Below are 25646 nucleotides of genomic sequence, written 5' to 3' on the forward strand. Positions count from 1 at the left end.
TATCCCATGAGCAATCCATTTGGAAATAGTTTGTTTAGAAATAGCCTTGCCTAGAGAACTGGAGGCATAAGAGATAAGCAACTGATCAGATTTTCTGAAATCTTTAGTTTTGTCCAGGTAAAACCGTAGTTGTCTGTGTACGTCCAATGAATGTAAAATCCTTTCCCCTTTGTTTTGAGGATTTGGAAAGAAAGTAGGAAGGTGAATAGTCTGATTTAAAGCCACTTTAGAAATCACCTTAGGCATAAATGTAGGATTGGTCCTCAAGGCAACTCTGTCTTGGTGGAAAATAAGGTATGGTTCCACAGCCATGAGAGCTTGCAACTCTGACACCCTTCTGGCAGAAGTCAAAGCTAATAAAATAGCTGTCTTCCAGGATAAGAACTTGATATCCGAAGCAGCAGCAGGCTCAAAGGGAGGTAAAGTTAGTTTCTCCAAAACATAATTAAGATCCCAAGCAGGAACAGGAGGAGTTCTGGGAGGTCTTAAATTCTTAGCCCCTCTCAAGAATTGTCTCACCAGCTGGTGAGAGAAGATGGGGGGATCCGTGTTGTAATGAGCTGAGATAGCAGAAGCATGGATTTTAATGGAAGAAAAGGAGAGGCCTTTAAGCAAAAGGTCTGAGAGGTAAAATAAAATGGAAGAAATGTCAGGCAAAAGAGGATCAGAACCTCAATCCCGCATCCAAATACAAAATCTTTTCCATTTAGAAGCATAAGATTTTCTAGTGCTAGGGCGGCAGAAGGAATCAAAGACCCTTGTAGAGCCAAGCTGCCAGGCAAAGAGTCTTGATTTGAGAGTGTAGCATCTGACCCTGATGCTGGGACAGAAGAGAAGGAAACAGAGGCAGAATCCATGGAGGTTCCAAGAACAGGTGTCTTAAAGTTGGATACCAAAACTGCCGAGGCCAATTTGGAGCTATCAAAATGATAATCTTGGGTTTGTCCTGTTTTATTTTCAGTAACACCCGAGGCAGAAGAGGAAGAGGAGGGAAGGCATATCCCGAAAGATTCCTCCAGCTGAAAGACAGGGCATCCACTTTCCAAGCTGTTTTGTGGAAGGACCTGGTGCAAAAGAGAGGCAGCTGATGATTGAGATGAGATGCAAACAGATCTATCCAAGGGCAACCCCAAACTGCCGTAATCCTGCTGAATAAGTTGGGGTCCAGCATCCATTCGTGAGGATCCAAAAGATTTTTGCTTAGGCTGTCTGCTAAGAGATTCTGTTTTCCTGGAATGAATTGAGCTTGAAGATGCAGATTCAGATTTAGAGCTGTGTCCCATAAACTCATGGCTAGTCTGCAAAGGGGGTATGAGTGAGAGCCTCCCTGCTTGTTTATGTACCACATGACTGTAGTATTGTCTGTGCGAATCAGAAGATGGCCTGGTTGCAAAAGACTCTGGAAGGCTAGAAGAGCATTTTGGACTGCCAACATTTCCTTCAAGTTGATGTGCCAGGGAAGATGCTTCTTTGTCCAATAGCCCTGCTGGCAATTGTTTAGGTAATGAGCTCCCCAAGCATAATCCGAGGCATCTGTGGTTATGATCTGAGCAGGATGAGGTAGATGAAAGGGCTTCCCTTCGTTCAAAGCACAAGCCCTGGACCACCAAAGGAACTCCTTTTGGAGGCAGGGAATCAGAGGTATCATTGTTTCCAGGCTGTGGTAATGCTGAGACCATACACTCTTTAGGTACCATTGAAGCTTTCTCATATGAAGCCTTGCATTTGGGATCAACAGGATGCAAGAAGCCATGTAGCCCAATGTCTGCAGGAATTTCCTTGCAGTGAGCTGAGTTAAAGTAGCCAAGGTCTTGAAAATTGATGCCAGCTGTACTTGCTTTTCTGGAGTAAGGAAGGCCCTTTGTAAACTTGTGTTTAGAAGAGCTCCCAAAAAGATCATTTGTTGAGAGGGGATCAAATGTGACTTTTTTGTGTTCACTGAAAATCCCAGAAGTAGGAGAAGATGCTGAACAAACTGCAGATGTTGAAGTAAAAGATCCTTGCTGTCCGCCTGAATAAGGCAGTCGTCCAGATAGGGGTAAATTTGAATCCCTTGGAGTCTGCAATAAGCTACTACTGGAGCCAGACACTTGGTAAAGACTCTGGGCGCAGTAGATAAGCCAAAGGGCAGTACAGAGAATTGAAAGTGTCTCGAACCTGCCTTGAATCTGAGGTATTTTCTGCGTTCCTGTCTGATGGGAATGTGTAAATAGGCTTCCTTCAAGTCCAATGTCACCATCCAAGCATCCTGGAAGAGCATGGGAAGAAGTTGTTGCAGAGTAAGCATCTTGAATTTTGGAATCTCCAGAAAGGTATTTAACACTGAGAGGTCCAGAATAGGTCTCCATGAGTTTTGTTTCCTTGGGACCAGAAATAGTCTTGAGTAAAAACCTTTTCCCATCTCTGGAAGTGGAACAGGTTCGATGGCTCTCATGGCCAATAAAGCATCCACTTGATTTAAGGCCTCTGACCATTGATGTTTTGGCAGATCCGGCCAACCCGAAGACCTTGGCAGAGTATGAAAGTGGAATTTGTAGCCTCTTAAAATCACGTCTAAAACCCATTTGTCCTGGGTAATACGAGTCCAATTTTGGTAGAAAAGAGAAAGTTTTCCTCCGAGAGGGGCTTCCAGGCAAGGAGGACCTGTAGCCCAACGGAGAGAGTCATTGGGTCTGCTTCTTTTGTGATTGAGGTCTGTCTTCTCCCCTTCTAGGTGAAGAAGCAGTCCATTGTCTTGACCTGTAAGAGGCCTGAGCCCGACCTCTGGAGCATCTATATCTTCCCCTTTGAGGCCTGTCAGATGTGGGAAAGGACCAATTTCTAGAAAATCTAGGAGGCTGAACTTGTAAAAAATCTTTAACAGTCTGCATAGATTTTGCTTTTTCTTCCATCTTTTTAATAACCTCCTCAGCCTTGGATCTAAATAAAACATCATGCTGAACAGGGGCATCTAACAGTTTAGCCTTAACCTGCTCAGGTAAATTCTGCTCACGAAGCCAAGCATGTCTCCTGATAACAGTACCAGAGGCTGCGGCCCTGCAAGAAGCTTCCAAGGCATCAAAACCACAATGTAAACTATGTTTGCTAACTTGTTCAGTTGCATGCAATACATCCTGTAATTACTTGTCCTCTGCACATGCAGGAAAGGTAGAGAGCCTTTGCTTTATAACAGACAAAAGAAATTGCTGATACTTGAACATGTGAAACTGGCAATTTAAAGCTCTAATACAAAGAGTAGCAGAAGTGTAAACCTTTTTGCCCCACCTGTCCAAGGCACGAGAATCCTTTTCAGAGGGAATAGGATTTTTAGATGAAGCGGCCTTAGCAGCCCTAGAACCCTGAGAAATGGTTTCAGGATCAGCAGAAGGGTTCTTAAATAAGAATTGATGGGAGTCAGGGACTCTGTAAAATCTATCAGGCTTAGAAGGAGCAGGCGGCAAGGAATCAGGATTCAAGTTAGCTTCAGAAAAAGCATCATCCACAATATCAAGTACAGGAGGAATAGCCAAAGGTCTGTGTTGAGGGAGAAGGAGAAATTCCCCAAGTCTCTTCTTGGAAGCAAAATAATCCTGATCTTCCCAATGAAAATGCTCCCTCATCTCATGTAAGGTTTCCCCAAAAGAGAAATCTTCAGGGGGAGAAGCAGAGGGAATAGTGTCCTCTGCATCAGAATCCTCATAAGGAGGAAAAGAATAATCCTGGTCAGAGGAAGAGACAGAAGACACAGAAGCCTGATCAAATGAATCATAAGGAATATCCTGTCTAGGCCTTTTTTCTGGAGGAGGGTGAGAACCCCTAATCATTGTCAGTAAATCTTCAGCCATCCGTAGTAATTGCTTCTGGGACTTGGGAGCTGTATCCGAGGAAGCTTGAGAAGAAACCCTTGGTTTAACAGGAGTCTTTGACTTTGCCTTTGTCTTTGTAGAAATAGTGATATGAGAAGGCCTGAAAACCCCCTCAGAAGCCGGTACCTGCACAGCGGTTCCAGACCCATCTGAAGGAGCGACATCCGAAGGTCCTGCAGCAGATAAAATACTAGGCCTAGAAGGCTCCCCATGGGAGTCCGTGTCGGCCATCGGTTCCGAAGTGGCGGACGACAGGGGCTGCAAAAGTGCCTCACTGACTACCGCCGAACCCGAAGCTGGCTCCGGCTGCAAAGTATCTTGTTTGGACCTCGGAGGCCTATCCTTGTCCTTGCGTTTCTTTTGAATTCCGGTTGTCGGTAAAGTATCCGACGACATCCCATAATTGAATCGTCTACCGAAATAATTCAAGGCCCAATCATACCTACGCTTGATAGTGCGAGAATTAAACCTGGCACAGAACCGACAGCAAGAAACGTCGTGGTCAGGGCCTAAGCAAGGTAGACAGTAAGAGGGGAAATCTTTATGAGGTATTTGTTTTCCACACGATATACAATTAACTTTTTCTGACATCGGAGCACGAAAAAAGTTTCCCCAATGGGGTACTTTGCTTGAGAAGAGAAGTAGAAAACTTCGGACCGACGACAATCAAAGCACGTTGTCCTGAATGTGCCAACCAACGACTTGCGAGCTGCTTTCCACCGCACGGCAAGAAAGACTGGAGAAGATGGCGTTGGCTGTCAGCTTTATACCTCTGCGTTCTGACGTCAGGGTACTTGCTGGTACAGCCGACGCCGGACCCAAACTTTGGAATTCTGGCCGACCTCGGGCTGCCTGCCAGCAAGAACACCCTACAGTTATAACTGCAACAGTGAAACACGAAGAACATCAGTCAGGAAATCCTTCTGTGTGGCACATCTCATCACTAAGGGCTTTGCATCCAGAAAAAAGGAGGTCATTGTCCCACTGTACTCAACCCTCATTAGACCCATTATAGAGTACAACACCCCGGTTGGTATGTACCTCACGACATTTGCAACAGCTGGAAAGGCCGCAGAAGTACCTCACTAAAAGAACCACAGACCTAAAGCAGATGCCCTATGCTGACTGTCTAAAAAAAACTCCAGCTATACTCTGTGGCATATCATCTACTCAGAGGCAATCTCTGCTTAACATACAAGGCCATGTCAAACCCTGTGCTGTTGGACATGTTCCACTTAATGAAATCCCAATCCCTTGGAGCCACACGGTCCAGGGATCTAAACCTTGTCATCACAATGAACAAAACTTGCTGGAGGGACAGGTTCCTGACCCAGAGAATCCCCATACTCTGGAACAGACTGCCCATACAAAAGGAACCTTGACGATTGGATGGGAGATGAGAAATTCACCCCGGGGATCATGTCAGTTGCCCCTGCTAGACAGGGGTCCAGGGAAGTAAATATTGTGGGAAGAAATATCCAGGGAATTGTTATGGCTAGGCTTGTATAGGCCCTAGGGTCGATAGCCTAGTACCAACCTATGAACACCACTTAAAGTGCAGGGATGTGCAAATACCCAGCATTACGACTTCTACAAAAAAAATAAACTTTCCATGGCAATGTAACTCACAGTAAAACAAGACCCTTCGTATTACCCTAACAATAAACATATAACACAAATTAAACAATCGTGCAGGCAAACCAAGCTGGCATGTGAAACAAGACCTATGTATGTAGTTCAAATCTGGGAATAAAAATGTATGACTTTGGCAGGTTAATCATGTGAAAAGCAGAGTTCAGTGCACAACTAATTACTCGTCTCCTGAATTACTTTCAGGACTATACAACGTTCCTCATCTATAAATACAGTAACACAAAATATTACACCAGATGGCATAACCGTACCTTCATTTTTACTTAACTCAATGTCCGCTAGCAACCCAATCTTGATTATTTGCCACAGAAGCCCTAAAACCAGATGAGGTTTTCCTTCTCTCAAGTCTTCTGCTCCAATATTGACAACGTGACACCCAATGGCTGATGCAGAGTTCAAGGCTAAATTCAAGTTTTCCTGTGCAAGAACAGCACAATATATATTGTTTAGTAACCATTTACAAAATGTTTTGCTTTTAAGATTTAGGAAATTATGTCGCATTTGTGCAACTCAATTACTTTGTGCAACTCAAATACTTTACCTTACAAAAAAAAAAAAAGTAAACAGAGACAGCTGTGTTTCATGGCAGATCAAAGGCAATGATGTGTACAATGTAATAAACACAGCCTTAAGAAATTACCTCCAAGAAGAAAGATTCACAAGTCCAGCATGAGGGTTGGAGTTACATACACAAACTTTAACCGTTCGTTTTTCAAAATCAATGCTCAATAACATCTGCAGTGTTCAGCTACATCAAGTGATTACCAATTCAAGTATATGTCCTTGGTCTTGATTACTTGGAAAGCATTTATTTCTACTATACTTTTTTGTAACAGAATGCAATGACTTCAGGCAACTTCTGCAGATTATAAAAAGTTGTAAACAATGCGCAATTAATACTACAACCTTACCTCTCCACCTTTAAATGCAAAAGGTTGCCTCACAACCTTTTGTCTTTTTGGGACAAAGTCAATAATAATGGGGGGGCAACGGACCAAAAATCAGAACAAATTTTAAATATTACCGTTATAAAATGCAGAAAGTTGTTAGAATATAGGTTTTGCATTTGACATGCATATTCTGAAGGATATGAAGTCTGAAACTCAAATGTCTACCATTTAATGACTTCAGTTCCCAATGATTTGATAAACAAAAAAAACTCACATTTTATACGGAACAGATCAAAAGTATGAAGCAAAAATGTGAACATTCTACAAACCTCTGGACAATTGAGATGTATGACACAGAAGGGCCTGGATGGAGTTTTGAGTTGCATAACTTGAAAGCTTTCACACTATCCTACATTAGATGGGAGAGGGACAGCAAGTAAAAGCAACTCTGCAGCTAGGAATTAATTGTGAGAAATGTACTATTTTCAAAGATGTTTTAAATTCAGAACTGAGGCTACTGCATCCTACAGTTCTATCCAAAGTTATGTTGGTGGCAGAAAAACCCGAGCAGATCATAGGATAACATTTGCATATGTTGTAGTGACTACTGTATGATGGAGTGAGGGTAAAGGCCTTTTTAGTAAGCAGAAAGGAGACAAGTTTGACAGCAAACTTATCGATAAAGACAGGCTGAAGCTGAATGAACAGAGGAATGGCAATATGGGGTAATTAAGCATGGAGGAAAGGGAGAGAGTTGAAGTTAGCATGCATGAAGAATGTGCCACGGCCGCCATTCAAGATGCAGGAAATCAAGCTCAAGTGTAGCTGGAAAACAGAAGGCTAAGTGCTGCACAACTTGTATGGAAAAGAAGACAGTAACTATAGTGAAACATTGCGCAATAGAGCAACAGGAGCTTTACGGAAAGGTAGGGCCCACTGTGGCCTTCTAAGGCATGTTGGAGTCAGTATGTAAGATGAACTCAAGGAAACAAAGGAGTTTAATAAGGAGCTCAAGGCTTGCGAGTATGACCAAGTGGACAGCTAGCAGCTGGTGGCATATATTAAACTAAAACATATGGGGGAAACAAGTGCCCAAGGGGGAGCAAAGGGAACAAGAGAGCAAAAGATAGAAAAGGAATGAAGCACCAACTGAAAAGTGATACTCTGCAATGCAGGCAACTTGGATCACAAAATGTATTACTGCCAGAAAAAGAACTCACAGAAGATGAGAATTCAAACAGACATAATGGGCATGTATGGTCTATTGGACAAACTCTAGGATATGGTGTTACTTGGTTTGACTGCACAGGAAAGACAACGGCAGAGAACAAAGGAGTGGATGGAAATATACATGTGGGATGGGCTAAAGTACACAAGATAAAAGTGCAAGGGTTTCCTGTGCCAGAGTGGACCTATCTGAACAACCCTTGTGTTTTCAGATGTATCTTTGGAAGATGCGGGACAGAAAGAAAAGATTCAAGGCTCCAAGGGACAGAGAAATCATTCACTGTCCATGTTTCTACCCTTAGAAGTATGCAGCAAAACCTCAAACTGGTGGTTTTATTAAACAAGTCTATTACTCTACGACTCACCACTTTTGTAATAGTCTATAGAAGAATTATCTGCCTAGTCCTTACAGACTGGTACAGGACCTGTCTGCCCAGCTCATAAATACTGGAAAAGTACCTGCTGAGCTTGTATGCTGAGAAGTTTTGATTTGAAGGGATGCAGATGGCCAAGAACAAATAACAAGAAATCATGGGCAATGCACACAGCTAATAACAGCATGTCCATCCCGGTTAGTCAATGCCTTGTACCTCTAAAGTGCCGTCGCTAAATGGATGTTAAACAGTGTAACGTTTATCAAACCTGTAGCAGAAGTTGCCCGTACGAATGCAGAACCACATACAAATCAGTGTTGTATTTCTTTAATGTTTATATATCTATCCCTTGCTTCATTTGCACTGGGTGCTCAGTTTGCCTATGTGAAACTCCTAAGCAAAGTCTAAGACATCTGTAGTCCAGGCTTAGGAACCTTAAAGACTTGCAACTGTGTCCATAGGTTGGGTCTGTACTTGGTATTCCAAGCCTATGAACATCCTTGATTGCGGAAACTGTTTTTTTGTTTTTACTGATAAGTGGTGGAGTTAGTATTCCTAAAAGTTTTTTTGGATGTCATACAATTTTCTGCATATACGGCCCAGTTTAGAGTACCAAGAAGATGGAAGCAAGTATGTAACTCAGCACCTTCAGAAACAATATTGCTGTTCAAAATGTTCTGAGCCATCTGGCCATAGGAAGAATGCAGTATGATGATGACTTCGATGTGTTATGGACAGTCTTTCTGAGCTGGTATCCAGTACTGCATTCAAAAAGGTCTGTGGTGTGACAGGCATCAACCCAGATTTTTAAAAGTTTAGAGTCATATCCAAACTGAGCAGACCATAGAATGTGTAATTAAAAACTTCTTGGAATCCGACGTGGACCAAGCAGTCATCTATTTATGGATTAATATAAGCTCTTCTTAATCGGACGTAATGCAAACAATGGAGTTAAGCAAACAGAGCAAAAACAATGAAAATCTTAAATGGCAGGAATGAAAACTGAATGTGCTCCATATCCCTGTTAAAAATATGAGGAACTGCTTGTGTTCCTGCTGAATGCAGATACAAAAACAGGAACACATCTTAATCAAGTAAAGGCATCCTACATTAGCAGAGGGAAGATGAGTTGCAAGGTACTCATCATGAACGTTTCCACTCTCAGGAATTTCATTAACTGGGAGTGATCCAGAATGGCTTACCAAGGGCCACCTATATACTAGGAAGGGCTTTTAAGGAAAATGTCTCTCCCTTGCTCTAATAAAAAGGATCCACTGTAGTCAACCAATCTTTAGACGTTTTTGCATAACATTTACTGCTAAGAAGGTCTGGTATGGAAACAAAGAAGGAGTTTTAAAATACCTGTTGGAATTTCCCTTACCTACACATTTGTAATCAAGTGGAGCCAGTTCTCTATGAAATGTGAAAGTTTCTCACCTAAGAGCTGGGGGGGAGGGGGATGAGAATCAGTGCAAAGAATCTATTCCTTCTTCCTCTTCTTTGTTGACCTCTCTCTCCACAGATTCATGTCCACAGTTTCTTCTCAAATGCCCACTTTTTGTTTCTTTAACTGCTCTGCCAATGTGTGTTTTTTTTTAATAAAAAAATGACAGTGCTTGGTAGGGTAGTTCCAACTGGGCTTTAGAACCAGATGATGAAATAACTTTGAATGCCCTGTCCTTTATCTATCGTCCAAGTTATTTTGAATATTTCTTTAGGGAAGATCCAATTTTTTTCTTCTGCAAATGTGCATTAAAAAATTGCCATCCAACAGCCTCAGGAAGGGTTTATATTCCAAGCCAGGAAAGCCTGCATTTCAGGGTGGCCTGGTCACTCCTCTTGCATTAGTTGCACCATAACATTTGATGCACTTTCTCACTTTCAGGGTCATTGGTGTGAGCCAGCATACCATTGTTATGCAACTTATTACATAAGCAGTCAAGTCCTCCATGAAAGGCATTACCTTGGTACTGCACATTTGCCTGATAAATGGTTGAACTTTCAGTGTGAAGGTGGTAAATATATTTTACCCAAAATGTCCAGCACCCCAGTGTATCATCTGGGAAGAGTATTAAGGCCCGCTGCTAATAGGGGTCTTATTGCAGCAGCCTGGAAAATTAAAGCAGGACCAGCTATACAATTTTTAAGTAAATGTTTACATTTGCCCAAGATCCTTTAACATCCATAAGGCTTTACAGAGGCTGGACGATGCACCCCTTTTTGACATACTGATGGGGTTCACTTTTGGAAATTTGAAATTTCTGGATGGTTAATTACTTCATGGAGTACATTTCCTCTTCTACCACTACTAGGAGTTTTTAATAATATATTATGCATTATAATTTGCATATCTTATTCCTACATAGTTAGGCAAAAGATAAAATTTGACTTGCAGTACAATCTGAAGATATCACTCCTGCAACTACACTAGGATGGAAAACCTAGCTTTCTGTTGAAGTATTTATGTTTTGTTTTTTTCTTGATACATTATCTACCAACCATCAAGCCCCCTGCCACAATAGTAACCATTCATTCTCTATCACTGGAGTATAGGCTGGCTGTACCCTGGCCAGGATCAATGCAGCCATAAGGGATTTTCTGTATTTTTACCTTACACCCTTCCCTGTGACAGGTGTGCTGGTCCAAGATACAAAGACCTGGTTTGCCTTCCATTGTCAGCAATACTCCATTACGGCAGCCACAGAGGACCCCATGCCCATGGACTGCATGACATGTGCATAATCCTGCAGCACATGCTAGCCCTGCAGTTAGCCAAACTGTATCCTCAACTAGGACAGTCAAGTTAGCACTGGCAAGTCATACCCACCCATGGTTCTTTCAGCTCCTAGGCTGCTATTCAACCCCAGCCCATCTGAGTGACTGAGCTTTATTCCTCTTTATTCTTCAGAGCAGGCACTTCACTTATTAGTTTCTGTCAATAATCTTGAAGCTGTATCTATTGCAGCTTTTAGATGTTTGGTTCTTCCTCCTGTTGTGGGTTTTTAGTTATGATACAGAAAGTACAGTTTTGTACCTACCATAAATGTAGATGTCCGATAGGTATGCATCTGCAGTCATAACATATGGGTTGTCCTGCCTCAGGCAGCCCTTCGGTCGGCTGGATTCCAAAGTCTGGGTCTGGCCTTGGCTGATGTCGCACTTTCCCCGACGTCAGAGCGTCTGAGGTATAAAAGCATCAGCTGACGCCATCTTCCTCAGTTTTTCTTGCCCCAGATGCCAGGTGCCCTCTATGAAGGCTAAATTTGGAAAAAATGCTAAAAAATTGCAGACATAATGCAAAAATATATACATATATATAAATATATACAAACAAATACACCATAACAAATTCCCCCAGCTAGCTAATGCAGGGGTAAGTACCCCAGGAATACCACAGAGGGGAAGGAGGGAGGGTAAACCTGACTGCAGATGCATACCTATCGGACATCTACATTTATGGTAGGTACAAAACTGTACTATGTCCTTCAAGGATGCATCTGCAGTCATAACATATGGGTAGAATACCATAGCCAATCTGGGGGTGGAGGTACTAAGAAAATGATGGTGTAGTTAAGAGACCCTGCAGGACTGCTGTAGCAAAACCTGCTCTGGATCTGGAGTATAAGGGTAAATTGTAATGCTTGGCAAAAGTATGCACGGAGCTCCATGTAGCAGCTTCTAAAATGTCTTTGGTAGCAACCCCTCTTAGGAAGGCTGTAGTGGTGGCTGTGGCTCTCGTGGAAGGAGGCCTAAAATTCGCAGGAACAGTCTTTCCATGAAAGGAGTAGCAAAAGCGAATGCAATTTCCTACCCATTTTGAGACTGTCTGTTTGGAAATTGCTTTTCCTCGTGTCCCAGCAGCATATGCTACAACAGTTGGTTAGTCTTTCTGTAACTTTTAGTTCTGTCCAAATAGTAGCGCAACTGTCTGTGGATGTCCAGAGTGTGTAGAAGTTTCTCCCCTTTATTTTGTGGATTTGGGAAGAATGTAGGCAAATGAATTGCTTGGTTCAAGGATACTCTAGATACCACCTTTGGCATAAAAGTTGGGTTGGTTCTTAGTGAAACTCTGTCCTGATGAAAAATAAGAAATGGCTGGACTGCCATTAAAGCTTGTAACTCAGATACTCTTCTTGCTGAAGTTATGGCCAGAAAGAATGCAGTTTTCCAGGATAGAAACTGTGGATCTGCCGATGCTGCTGGTTCAAATGGAGGAAGCGTTAGTTTTTCCAGCACAAAGTTAAGGTCCCAAGTAGGCAAAGGTGGTCTCCTTGGAGGATTGATGTTTTTGATTCCTCTGAGAAATTGTCTTAAGAGAGGATGCGAGAAGACAGGAGGATTTACATTGTATTCTGCTGAAATTGCTGAGGCATGTATTTTAATGGAAGAATAAGACAGGCCATTGTGGAACAATTCTGCTAAATATTCCAGTATATGTGACATGTTCATCACTGTCACATCAAGGCCTTTTGTTGTGTTCCAAATGAGAAATCTTTTCCATTTTGCTGAGTATGCCTTCCTTGTGGAAGGGCGGCGAGCTTCCATAATAATGTCCTTTACCCTCTGGGATAAGCTGTCCTGGGAAGGAGTCATGGTATCCTCCAGGCAGTTAGCTGCAAGGTCTTTAGGTTGGGATGCAAGATCTTGCAATTGTTCTGTGTCAGAAGAAGAGGCCATAATGGGAGAGGCCACGGTTTAGTCTGTGATAAGCTCTTCAACAGTGGGTACCAATGCTGCTTTGGCCAGTCTGGAGCTATCAGAATCACTTTTGGCTGTTCTGCCCTGATCTTCAGTAAAACCTTGGACAGTAATGGGATTGGTGGGAAAGCATAGACTTTTCGGGCTTTCAAGATGAAAGAGAGAGAGTCCACCTTCCATGCTTGTGGATGGTATGCCCTTGTGCAAAAAATTTTCAGTTGACTGTGGGGTGAGGCGAACAGATCTATCTCGGGCCTTCCCCATGCCTGTGTTATGAGTGAGAAGATGTCTTTGTGCAGTATCCATTTGTGTGCATCCGTAGTAGTTCTGTTTAGGCTGTCTGCCAGAGTATTGTCTTTTCCTGGCACGAACTGGGCCTGTAGTTGTATATTGAGTTTCAAACAAAGATCCCATAGATTCATAGCCAGTCTGCATAGAGGGTAGGAGTGCATGCCCCCTTGCTTGTTTATGTACCACATAACTGTGGTGTTGTCTGTCCTTATTAGCAGGTGGCCTTGTTGAAGGAAAGGCTTGAAAGCCTCGATTGCATGTATCACTGCCAGCATTTCCTTTTGGTTTATGTGCATTTGCAGCTGACCTTGACACCATAGCCCTTGGATACATTTGTCCTCCATGTGTGCTCCCCATCCTTGGTCTGAAGCGTCCGTGGTGATGGTTTGATTTGTTTTCGGTTTGAAGAAAGGCAACCCTCTGTTGGTCTGGCAGGCTAGGGCCCACCACAGGAATTCCTTTTGAAGGCAAGGTATGACTGGAATCAGAGTTTCTAAGCTGTGACTGTCCTGAGTCCATACACTCCTTAGGTACCATTGCAATCTTCTCATATGTAGCCTGGCTTGTGGAATAAGTATTATGCAGGATGCCATGAAACCCAGGGCCTGCAGGATTTTCCTTGCAGTTAGCTGAGTTTGTCTTGTCAGATTCTTGAAGTAACCTGGTAGTTGTTTCTGTTTTTCTTCTGTGAGAAAGGCCATTTGGGTGGTTGTATCCAGATCTGCACCCAAAAAGGTTATCCTTTGGGATGGCTTGATTTTTGGATGTTGACTGTGTATCCCAAGGCCTGTAGTAGCTGGATGGCATAGTCCAAGTCCTTTAACAATTTTGTCTTGCTGTCCACTTGTATCAGGCAGTCGTCCAGATATGGGTAGATTTGAATCCCCTGAAGTCTGCAGTGTGCAATTACTGATGCCAGGCATTTTGTGAATACTCTGGGTGCAGTAGATAAGCCAAATGGCAATGCTGAGAATTGATAATGCTCTGATCCTGCAAGAAATCTGAGGTGTCTTCTGCAACTTTGTCGAATAGGGACATGCAGGTATGCCTCATTGAGATCTAGAGTCACCAGCCAAGACTCCTTGCCCAGCATGGGAAGAAGCTGCTGTAGGGTCAGCATCTTGAATTTCGGCACAATTAGGTAAGTGTTCAGTGCGGACAGATCGAGAATAGGCCTTCATTGATTTTCTTTCCTTGGAACAAGGAACAGCCTTGAATAAAAACCTTGGCCTTGTTCTGAGAGAGGAACCTTCTCTATGGCTTTCATTTGTAGTAATTTGGTGGTTTGCTTCAAAGCCTCCGCCCTCTGATTTGGTGGCAGGTCTGGCATTCCTCTTCTTTTTGGCAATGTGTGGAAATGGAACCTGTATCCTTTGTCTATTATTTGCAATGTCCATGAGTCCCTTGTAATGTAATGCCATTTTTCTGAAAATAAAGAAAGCTTTCCGCCCAATGGTGCTTCTAATTGAGCCCTGGTTGTCGGAGTCAAAAATAAGTCATTGTGTTTGTCCTGGTGTAGCAGTTGTTGTTGCTGTTCCTGCACTACCTCTCTGGTTGGGTGGCTGCCACTGACGGCCTCTGTAGTGGCCTCTAGCTTGCCCTCTACCTCTGGTACGCCTGTTCCTGCCTCTCTGTGATCTGTCTGAGTCTGGAAAGGAACAATTCTTAGTAGGCCAATTTCTGCTGAATCTCGGTGGTTGTACCTGCAGAAAGTCCTTGACTGTTTGCACAGATTTTGCCTTTTCTTCAAACTTCTTTAAGACCTCCTGGGCCGTGGAACCAAATAATTTTTGTTTTTCCATTGGAGCATCCAGGAGCTTAGCTTTAACATGGTCCGGTAGAGATTGTTCCTTCAACCAGGCATGCCTTCGTATAACTGCCCCTGTCATTGCTGATCTACATGAAGCTTCCAGTGCATCATAGCCACATTGCAGAAAATGGTTGCTAACCTGCTGTGAGTTATGTACCAGATCCTGAAGAGATTTACAGTCAAGGGGCTCAGAGGAGGAAAGTTTCTTATATAATTCATCTAACAAATACTCTTGGTACTGAATCATATGGAATTGACAATTTAATGCCCTCATAGAAAGAGTTGCAGAAGTATAAACTTTCTTTCCCCATCGCTCTAAAGCTCTAGATTCCCTTTCAGAAGGTAAAGGATTTTTAGCAGAGGCAGCTGCAACCCCTTTAGGGCCCTGTGAAATGGCTTCTGGATCTGCAGTGTGGGCCTTGTACAGGTGAAAATGAGAATCCGGGACCCTGTAGTACCCATCAGGTTTGGCAGGAGCCAGAGGGAGAGTATCAGGGGCAGTACTAGCATCAGAGTACACATCATCAATAACATTCAAAACAGGAGGTATAGCCAAAGGCCTATGCTGAGGCAAATGTAAAAAGGTCCTTAATCTTTTTCTGGAATCAGAAAATTCCTGGCCCTGCCACTGGAAATGCTCTCATAGAATGCAGTGTCTCACCAAAAGAAAACTCTTCAAGAGGGGAGGCCAAAGGAATGGATTCTTCAGCATCAGAATCCTCGGAGGCTGAATAAGCCTCCTGCTGGTGCTCTGACAACACGGATTCATCCGTAGACTCATCTGAAGAGTGGGGGTCAGAGGGCTCAACCCTGGGCCTTTTGTCTGGAGGTGGAAGAGGGCCCCTGTCCGGGTGAGGTTGAGAACCACTAATTAAGGAGATAAGGTCCTCTGCTAGGCTGAGGATTTGAGTGCTGGTAGAGGCCTTCTGAGAGGTAGACCTGGGAGGCAAAGCTTTGGCTAGTGTGGCAGCTTTAGCCCTAGAGAAGGCCTTAATGGACATGGATGCAGGAGATCTGGCTGCACCACGTGCAGGGGTGGACTTGTCTAAAGGAATGGTGTCGGACATGTTCTGGACACCGGTTTCCATAGGTAGTTCAATAACCGACTCGGCCGGAGCCTCCGAAGCCGAGGTAGTCGGTTGTAAGGTTTCGGCAACAGGAAGCACTGAGGACTCTGTTTCAGCCAAAACCGAGACACTCGCGGTAGGCCTGACCGAGGTTTCAGCCAAAACTGTGGGCCGCGAGGGTCGGTCCTTGTCCTTCCGTTTTTTTTAACTACATGAGAAGTCGGAGTCTCCGATGGCATTATATATGCAAAGTTAGCCCCAAAATATTCCTCTGCAAACTCCGACCGATGCCTAAGCGTTCGTCGGTTGAAGGAAGCGCATGCAGAGCAGGCTGAGACGTCGTGATCTGGGCCTAAGCAAGGGAGACAGTAAGAGTGGAAATCCTTATGAGGTATTTGTTTCCCACAAGTTAAACAATTATTTACTTTATCTGACATCGGCTGAGGCAAGAAAGAGTCCCCAATGGGGTACTTAGCTTTTTCGAAGTCTTCGGTAGCTGAATCAAAGGAGCTGGCCGACCGGCACTTGTGAACTGCTTCTGCTTCGGGCACCGGGCGGCAAGAAAGACTGGGGAAGATGGTGTCGGCTGATGCTTTTATACCCCAGACGCTCTGACGTCGGGGAAAGTGCGACATCAGCCGAGGCCAGACCCAGACTTTGGAATCCGGCCGACCGAAGGGCTGGCTGAGGCAGGACAACCCATATGTTATGACTGCAGATGCATCCTTGAAGGACATCTCCTATTATCCCTCCAGCCTTGCAGTCTTGTTAAAACCTCCTCTCTGTACAATTATATGCTATTGGTGGCTTTGAATAACCAACTGCCTTTAGACTTGGGAAACAACGGTTGGCTTCCTGACCATACTAACTGAAGCAGTTGAATCCCAGTGAGTGATCACTCTAGAGAGGTCTTAATAGGACACCTATTCATGCTGCATTTGTGAACTTCTCATGGAGATGAAAAGAAAACAAGACAGGACCTCTTATGACCTTCATCACATGCCTTGCGTCACCTCAGTGTTAAACAAGAGGGGGATTATTCTTCAGCTCCTCGCAGGATGTTGATCTGGTGATTACTAAAACAGGGTTAGAAAAGAACTTTGTTCCTCATCTGGATGACATTATACTGCCTAGCATTTTGGTAATTTAGTGTCACAGGCACAACCACTGCACATGTTGCCATTTTTTTTTTTTAACTACAAGTTTTATTGCTGCCATAAAAAAAATCTGTCAATACTTTCTCATTCCTTATTTAAATTTGACCATATTCGCTAATAAATTATTCAGGTTACAGAATTGTCTATTTCAGTGTATTATTATTCTTGGGGTACACCTGCATTTTTTTTTAGAAGCATCCCATCCTGCTTCCAGTCATTTTCATACTGTAAACCCCTTACTTATACAGCTCGTGCCTTTATTCTCCTCTAGACTCAGAAAATAAGAAAAAATAAATTTGGGATATCTACCTTCCTAATTATTTCCCTTTTAAATGCCTACCACATCCTGTCAGCTGTTTGGTACCTTAACCTATCACCTAGTCATCATTTCCGTACTGGCATTTCTGAATACTGGTACAGAAATGCACTTCAGTGCTTCATATGGGCAGCATAATAAGTTGTAGCAAGCCACTTGTTGCAGTCTTTAAAAACAGAGAGAGACCTTTTATTTTTCCTTTAATGCTCAACAGTTGGCAGTTTCAAGAGATAATACTGCACTTTTTTTTTTGTTCCTCAGCTTAGAGTTGAGGGTTGCCAGATAAGGGAAAGGTACCGAACACTAGGCAAGTCAGCAGCAGTTACATAATACAGTCAACTCATTGTTGACCAAAGCATTAAAATATCTGGCAACAAACAAGTTTTAATAAGGGAGTTTAATAAGGAACTCTGAACTTCCATAGAAAGGTCTCCATTAAAGTGGATTTATAGTAAATAGAAGTATACAGTATTATAAGTCACTCCTGTCCTACAGACATGTTTGAAATAGCAAATTTACCCCACTACTTGAGCCATAAACACATGTAGTCTAAAACATGTCTGACAGTTAGTGCAGAAGTTAAGGTTGCGAGTTGTACTTCGTGATTCAGGGTTCGATTCCCTCAGCACTCAATTGCTGACTGTGTGCCCTTGACCAAGTCACTTAACCAGACATTGCTCCTGTGTGGCACCTCAAAAGGGACTGTGCCCCAGTGGGCCCAATTGGTTAACACATAGGTATTAGTATTACACCTCCAGGGATGTATGTGTAATGTTGTTTGATGCTAGACACTTACTGGTACAAGTGCATGCCATTTAAACTACTTTTAATGCTTTTAGCTTGATGTGAATTTGAGTGAAGAATAAAGATGTTGTTGAATGATTACCAGTGGAAGAAATGGACTGTATATGAAAAGTGGGATATTCTCAGGAAGAAAATGTTTGAAAACTGAATTACTGACACCATGATGTTTATCATTTACTAACCAGAGAAAGTAAAAAGGTAGGTGAGGTGACCAACAGCCAGAAGACCATATGAATAAAGTTAAGAAAACTGATGGACATGTTTCATGTGAATAGAAAACAGCTTGAATTTGTTACTGTTAAAGATATTGATGATGTACAAGGCTATCAGGTGGTAATGATGCCATTCAGGCATTAAATGGGTGTAATCTAGGAAAACACAGTAGGAGCATGTGAGAAGCTTGATAAAATTAAGGTGTATCTCACTACAGTGGAATGTACGTCACAGAATAAAATCTGGTATTTTGGAGGGACTGGGGAAAAGTGACTTTTTGGAGTATGTGAGTGACCAAATAGTGGAATACACTAGTTTTGTCAAACATTCCTTGGGTGTTGCATCAGTGATAGTTACCACAGCCAGAAAGGGAGGCCAAAAATAGAAAGCCTAGGACAATATTTAACCAAGTTTTCAACTTATTATGAGAGAATACATGCTGTGACAACCAGGCAAAAAAAAAATTGGTGGTTGCAGGGATAGCTATGTTTGTATAACAGGATTTCTTAGTTGTGGGTTTAAGCAGGTATCCTCAGTTTGCAGATGCAGTGAGAAAGTGTAAGAATATAGGACTGAAGTTTAATTTGCTGTTGCCCATCTGTGCAGGGACTGATTACAACCCAGGCAACCTGTTTGTGGATGTGGTTGGGAATGGTGGGAACTGAGTGATGTCTGCTTGCTCAACCTGAAGTAAGGGACCAGTGGTCCAGTTGGGTGTTTGCCACTTTCAGGTGAAGCATGCAGGTGATATGATCAGCCAGGGAACTGGGGAGATGAGTCTGGTACTCCCAAGTCAATTGTGGTAGCTTGCTCTGCTTATGTGCAGGAGTATGCATGTCTAGACATTTCTGAACACAGGAGGCCCTTCTGATGATGAGACTGCACTAATCAGCCCCAAGAGGGTATTGTTAGGGCTAAATAGCAAACAACTCAGATACTCAGGCTAATGAGAGCCTAGGAGATAGCAGTGTGTGTGTGTGTGTGTGTGTGTGTGTGTGCGTGTGTGCGTGTGTGTGTGTGCGTGCGTGCGTGTGGGGGGGGGCAAGGCAGAAAGGGCCTCTGCTGAGAAAGGCTCTCCCCTACAGGTCCCTTGAACCACCAGTATGGATGGTCTTTTGGGGGAGTGAAGCAGCATAGGCCTGCTGGAGCTGTGGCCATCTCAGGACCAAACAGCCATTATGACTGCCTGGACGGTAGCTTTCCTGAATATTTCTCACCATATTTGGAGATCCCACTTATGGAGGGAAAAATTGGGCTCAGGTCTATTGGGGATGGCATAATGATAGGCAAGAACAGAAGGAGAACCTCAGTGAGAAAAAACATGCAATTTTTGTTCCTTGCAACATTACAGGTATTTTGTAATGGGAAAGTGATGGTGATGAGCCTGAAGACGCTGTTACAAAAATAAGAGTTACCACTGAGACTGATGCAGGTACAAATGAATACATTGAAAATTAACTAAACTGAGACTGGAGAAAGAAGATACATGAAAGAAAAAATAAAGCTCACACAGAAGATTGCTGTGTGAGAGTGATCAGATAGTAAAAGGTGGCTAGACAGACTGCAGGACTAGTAGGAATGAAATGGAAGTTTAAGAATTGTGATATGTTGAATAAGACTGGGAAGTAAGGAGCAGATGTTGGTGATGCCCTAATTGGTGGGGGAAAAGCATTCAAGTTTTAGTGTACTAAAAAGGTGAGGTTTTGCACCATGTATATATTTTTTCTATGTGGCATATTTCTGCTTTAGTACGAGTAAGGTAACATGCTTCTTTATAGTGGAGGTCAGTTACCTGTGTTTATTTGTACAGAAATAAAGAGATGTAGTTCTACTGCTCCTGTCTAAATATGAATTTTTTTGTTTGCATTTTCTATTTGAAATGGTGCAATAAGGGGATCTGAAGGCACTAGTTTATGTTCTAAGCTATACTGTGGAAGAATACATATTTAAAATTATGAAATGATGTTAAAAGTTTGATTCTACAAGTGTCTTAGTTTAAAAGGGGGTGGGGGTTAAAGGGCTTTAAGTTCTAAGGCTCCTGCCAAGGGTAATACTTAATGTTTAAAATTGTATAATATAGGAGCTGAACATGTTGATTTGTGTTGAAAAGCAATTGATTCAAATAGGAGTCAATTTAAAAAAAACTTATGAGCAAGTATTAAGATTCATCTGTCTTACTATAATTTGCACTGGCACCTAGTGAAGTTTAGCCAGGTACTTGAAAAGCAGGATACGTATCAGTGCAGTAGTACACATAAAAGAATACTTATCTTACTACAGAAATAGACTTTTGAAAAAGACAGCAAAAAGCACCCTTGTTAGACTGTTTTTGTTTGTTTGTTTGCATGTTTTCAAATACATGACAGATATTAATTTGCTCAAGTTAGTATAAACTGCTACAGTCATTTCAAGGATTTAGCCAACTCTGGGGACAGAGTGCTAAAGCCATGACTACAGCTCAGGTGAGAAATGTTTAGCAGTGACACTTAACAGGCTGGAATGTAAATTCAAAGAAATTAGTAGAGTGATGTGCGTAAGAGTAAATGTAGGAGGTGAATGATTTGGTCCAAGTTTAACAGAGTCAAACTGATTAACCAAACACAAAGTACATGGCTGTGTACTGGTGATTATAGGCAAGGGTGCAAGATGCATGGCGAGAGATGGAAACAGACACCTGTAAATTTTATTTGGCAGGCAAAGAGGAGTGTTAAAGTGGAAGAATGCTATGAGAGGGCATGACATGTACATGGCATATGTTGTCTTAAGACAATACTATAGGCAAAATTTGTCTTTTTATCTGGCTAAGGGTACAGGAGGAGGAGCAAAGTACTACAAATGACAAGTTGTTGGTGAATTGGTTGTGGAGTTTATTAAACCTGCTTTTTCATCACATTTTCTGGGTATTGTTTTTTTCAAAGAGGGACTGGATTTATGGTTTGTGTTTAAGGAAGTCATTTTAATGTCTGACTATACCTATAATGTACTAAGTAACACTAGACAGCACCTTAGAAATAGGCCCACTATGACAAAACCATGATATAGACTCAAGGACTAAGATAGTACAGTATGAACTATTGGAAAATTAACAGAGCAAAAGCTCAAACAGTGATGCACGCAAAACTTGTCTTTCGAGTAAATGTTCAGTTTTATTCAAGGATCCTGGACAGATGAGCACTGTTGATTAAAAACTTGATGCCTTTAAATACATTTTCTCTTTGCATATTTTAAAATTACATCATTAGGACAAATACTTATGGTGCTAATCTGAAAGTTCTAAGTGCAAAAACCATACTGTAATAGGTCAGATAAATAAGCCAATGGTGACATTTTTCAGATAATACAGTAACACAGAATGAATAAGATGGTGTACAAACAATGTAAACCTGCGGTAAAGATGAAAGGACAGGATTAAAAATGGATACTTTAGTGAAGCAATGAGAGTTCAACATAATCCCACGAGTTGTTCAAGATCTGTTATCTTCCAAAGTAAATGGATGGATCACACACATGAGCACGTGTAATATACAAAAAATGTAAAAATTCTTAATGACATTAGCTTCAGATATGTAATGCATTACTACAAAGTAAAGAAAATGTTGTGGACATTTCCCTTCACGTACAATTCCCACATCATCTCTGCAGTACTCCCTTACATAATTAACTTATTTTAAAATACAAACAGAGAGCACTGTACTATTTACAAAGTTATAGCACCACCCTCACTCCCAGCTTTGCCTAGGGTTCACACACTGTGTAGACAAGTGGAGTGAATATAATCCATTTCCACTGCAGTAACGCAACAGTGTCCGACTCAGTACTGATTCTACATCAAAATATTTAAGTTAGGAGAGCATCTGTAGGCTGCTTAGGCAATATGGGAGAGTTGTGTTAGACAGTGGTGTTGCGAATCAAAAATTACTAAGCATTAGTGTGCAAAACTGTGGTTTTTAGACATGGATTAAGTATCAGTCCTTGACTGACATATGTCAGGAGATTATCTTTCTGCAAAACCAGTGGTTTAACACTTTAATGGCGATATTACTGCAAAGTAATTGAGCAGAGAATTGTTAGAAAAAAGTGCCAGGCTCCCTTAAAATGTGAATATGTCAATGCTATGTACTTATGCAAACTGGATAAAGTCCATGCTCATGCATGTTAATGAATTGTATTTTATCAAAATATATTAAAACAGGTCTTAGAAACAGTACTGATATTAGAACCACTTTACAGAATTAATGTAACTCCATATCCCTTTATCCACAGAAATACTGTAGCATACTTAAGAGAAATAAGTATCATACTTTGGGGAACATATAATCACAGACTAACAGACTTCTCTGCCTGAACATGCATATTTCAGATACTGTACCTGTATCGTGAAAGGTGTTCGTTTTTTCTTATTGATTGCTCTTTCATCAATGGTATCCGGAACAGAAAGATTTATCATTTTACTGATGGAAGAAAAAAAAAATCAATATTTAGACAGACTGCAACTTAAACCAGAATGAAAAAAAGGAGTCAGTAAAGCTTAGATGCAGAGAAAAAAATACAATTCACATTCGCACTGAAGAGAAAAAAGAACATGAAAAGAAAAGCAGTTCAGACGGAGTCATTTTTCAAATGTTTTGTGCTGTAAATTTTACATGGGGGAAAAAAAAAAAAAAAACAGAGGAGACACTCGATAATAAAAAGTACAGCTAATATCAGCTTTGACAATCACTGAAGCAATATAAAATGAAGTAGGACATCTCAGGAATCATCATTACTAGATGATATTAACTGTGCCCTACAAATCCTACCAGCATGCTGAATAAAAGGTGGACATTCATATAAACCACTTCTAAAGTGTTTACCTTTCCATACGGTAAGCTGTCATGTTGTATGCTGGACAGTGCACTAGCTAAAAAGGCACACAAGTTTGGCAACAGTACGTCCAAAGGCATGGTAAACAAGATTCAAGAACATGTCACTGGAAAGTCCATTTTTTGAATGGGCAATCTACCCTTTTTTATCTTTGACATTGTGTAGACTGTGCTATTTACTGACATAATAGTTAACATCTTCACCTCTCACACATATGATATAAGGTTAGATCCTGACCTTCAACCAATACCTGTACAGAATTTGCATGTTCTCCCAGTATTTATGTGGGGTTTCTCCCACTTTCCAAAAACATGCTGGGGTTTCCACCTCAAACTCACAATAATACAGTTGCGGGCAACAGCACTAACGGGGCAAAAGTTGTATGGACCAACTGCTTTGGGCATCAACTATGGTGCACAGTATTCTCAAGACAGAAGAACATGGATCACAGACTGTATACTGTGTTGGGGCTAACCTGCTAGACAGTGTTAAAAAGGCTCTACGTGATTTGGTCATATTGACAAATGGTTACCAAAAATGGCCATAGGCATTTGCCTGTGATAAGAGGATTGAGGACCAGACCTACACCAACCCACACCAGGGATCCATGCAAACAGTGAAAGGGGGCTATGTGCTCCTATCAGCTAGTGTGTGCTTGCCATAAATCTCAGAAGCCCCAGGTCAATAAGCTGCAGGCTGGCCAATATCCACTTGCCCAGCCTGGGTTACCAGGAACAGCTTTGTATAGTGAAAGCTGGACATAAAACCAATCAACCTGCTAAGCATGAACTAGGGATTGCTACACAGTACAGGTTCATTGACAGGATGCATCTTCAAAGAGGACAACATGGTTTTGGCTCTGGTTTCTTTCAAAGGATGTTTAATATATAGCAGCCTAGGAGAAGATGGTAGATGGTTTTAACTGCTTTGCCAGGAATGCCTTGCACCTATCTTACACCAAGTCTTTTTTATTTTGTCATTTTTTAGGTAATGTCAGTCTTCAAAACCTCCCAACATAAAACTAATTCCTCCCAACATAAAACTAATTTAGATAAAGGTATTGCTGCTCAATGGCAGGAGCATTAAAATAAAAAAAAAAAATCCACTCCTACAGGCTCTTCTTACCATGGAATGCATCAATATATGCATGGTCATGGAGACCGGGTTCAAGACCAGTGATAAAACGAAATCAGTGCAACAGCCGATGCTTACTATGCATTCAGGACCACCACACGTGATTAAGGCACTAAATGTGGCAGTGTGTCTCCATATACATAAAACAAAATTTCACCTCCAGACTAAAAAAGAATAATGACCTGGAACTCCATGCTTAACTTACTATTAGCAAAGCCCCTTAGTACATCATACCTAAAAGGTCTCCCCCATGTTCCCCTTGTCCCATATTTCCTACCTGACTGACAGGAGTCCCAATGCATTCAGCTAAATACTATACTTCTAAGGGACTTCAACAACCTCTCACATCAGCTGGGAGACTTGCACATCCCTTAATACGTACACCTACAGATTTCTGGTCTTCATAGATACAAACTCACTGGACCAATTAGTCCACACTCCAACACGGGGCAACAACATTTTGGACTTTGTTCTTATCAATATGGACAGTTTTCTTCCTTAGCAATTGGAATCTCTTCCAGAGTTAAAATGAACCATTCAATTAGTCATATTTACCATAAGACTGGAGTTGGAAGTATCCATCAGAAACTCAACATTCAGATATTATGATAAAGCTTAATCTAATAGAACTGAGTGATGACCTGGGCTAAATTTAACTACGTTTCCTACCCGACATCCTCTCTGTGTAAATGAAACCTTTACAGCCAAATCCTACATTAGTGTAAATAGCTGTATAGATGCAGGTCTTCGTCTGAAGTAAATACAATGTCAAATTTAAAAATAAATCCATACAGTAGAATCAAAATATAAACAAAATATAAACAGGCTATATAATGAAAGAAAAAAAATAAATGCAGCTCTCAAGTTACCAAAAACACACTTGCTAAACTGAAAACTCTGGTCTCCTGACCAATCAGATCCAGATAAGTAAAAATAACCACCGAGGTAAAGACAACCACAAAGCTTTCTTTACTTCTGTTAGAAACCTCAAACAATGGTCAGCATTCTGCACAGCCAATAGTCAGTGGCTATGACCCCTGGGTCTGCATATGTGATATCTGTCTACTAGCAGATACATTTTACTCTAATTTCACCCCTCTTCATTTTTATATACCCAGATCACATAACAGCATCCACACCTCACTCAAATAATCCAAGAAAAAATCAAAGCATTATCCGAGGCCAAGAACACTGCTTTTATAGCTCTTGATAATGCATCAGGATTCCTACGGGCCTTCCTAAAACAGGACTGTTCAAACTCCGTACAGAGGCTGTTCAGTTTCAGCCTCCAAACAGTCTTTGTA

The 25646-nt window shown here is 41.8% G+C and overlaps 1 protein-coding gene across 1 annotated transcript in view; it reads right to left on the reverse strand.

Annotated features, from left to right (window-relative positions):
• The window catches only part of PLS3 (plastin 3), a 980136-nt gene that overhangs the window by 290090 nt on the left and 664400 nt on the right, over positions 1–25646 (reverse strand). The window contains exons 8-9 of the mRNA XM_044057459.1: positions 22715–22796; positions 5750–5915 (exon numbers count right to left, since the gene is read on the reverse strand). Of these exons, the coding sequence (XP_043913394.1) occupies positions 5750–5915; positions 22715–22796 (248 nt within the window). The remainder of the gene's footprint in view (positions 1–5749; positions 5916–22714; positions 22797–25646) is intronic.

Source organism: Protopterus annectens, chromosome 15.part0, assembly GCF_019279795.1.
Source record: "Protopterus annectens isolate FY-2018-M chromosome 15.part0, PAN1.0, whole genome shotgun sequence".
Taxonomy (NCBI): Eukaryota; Metazoa; Chordata; order Ceratodontiformes; family Protopteridae; genus Protopterus; species Protopterus annectens.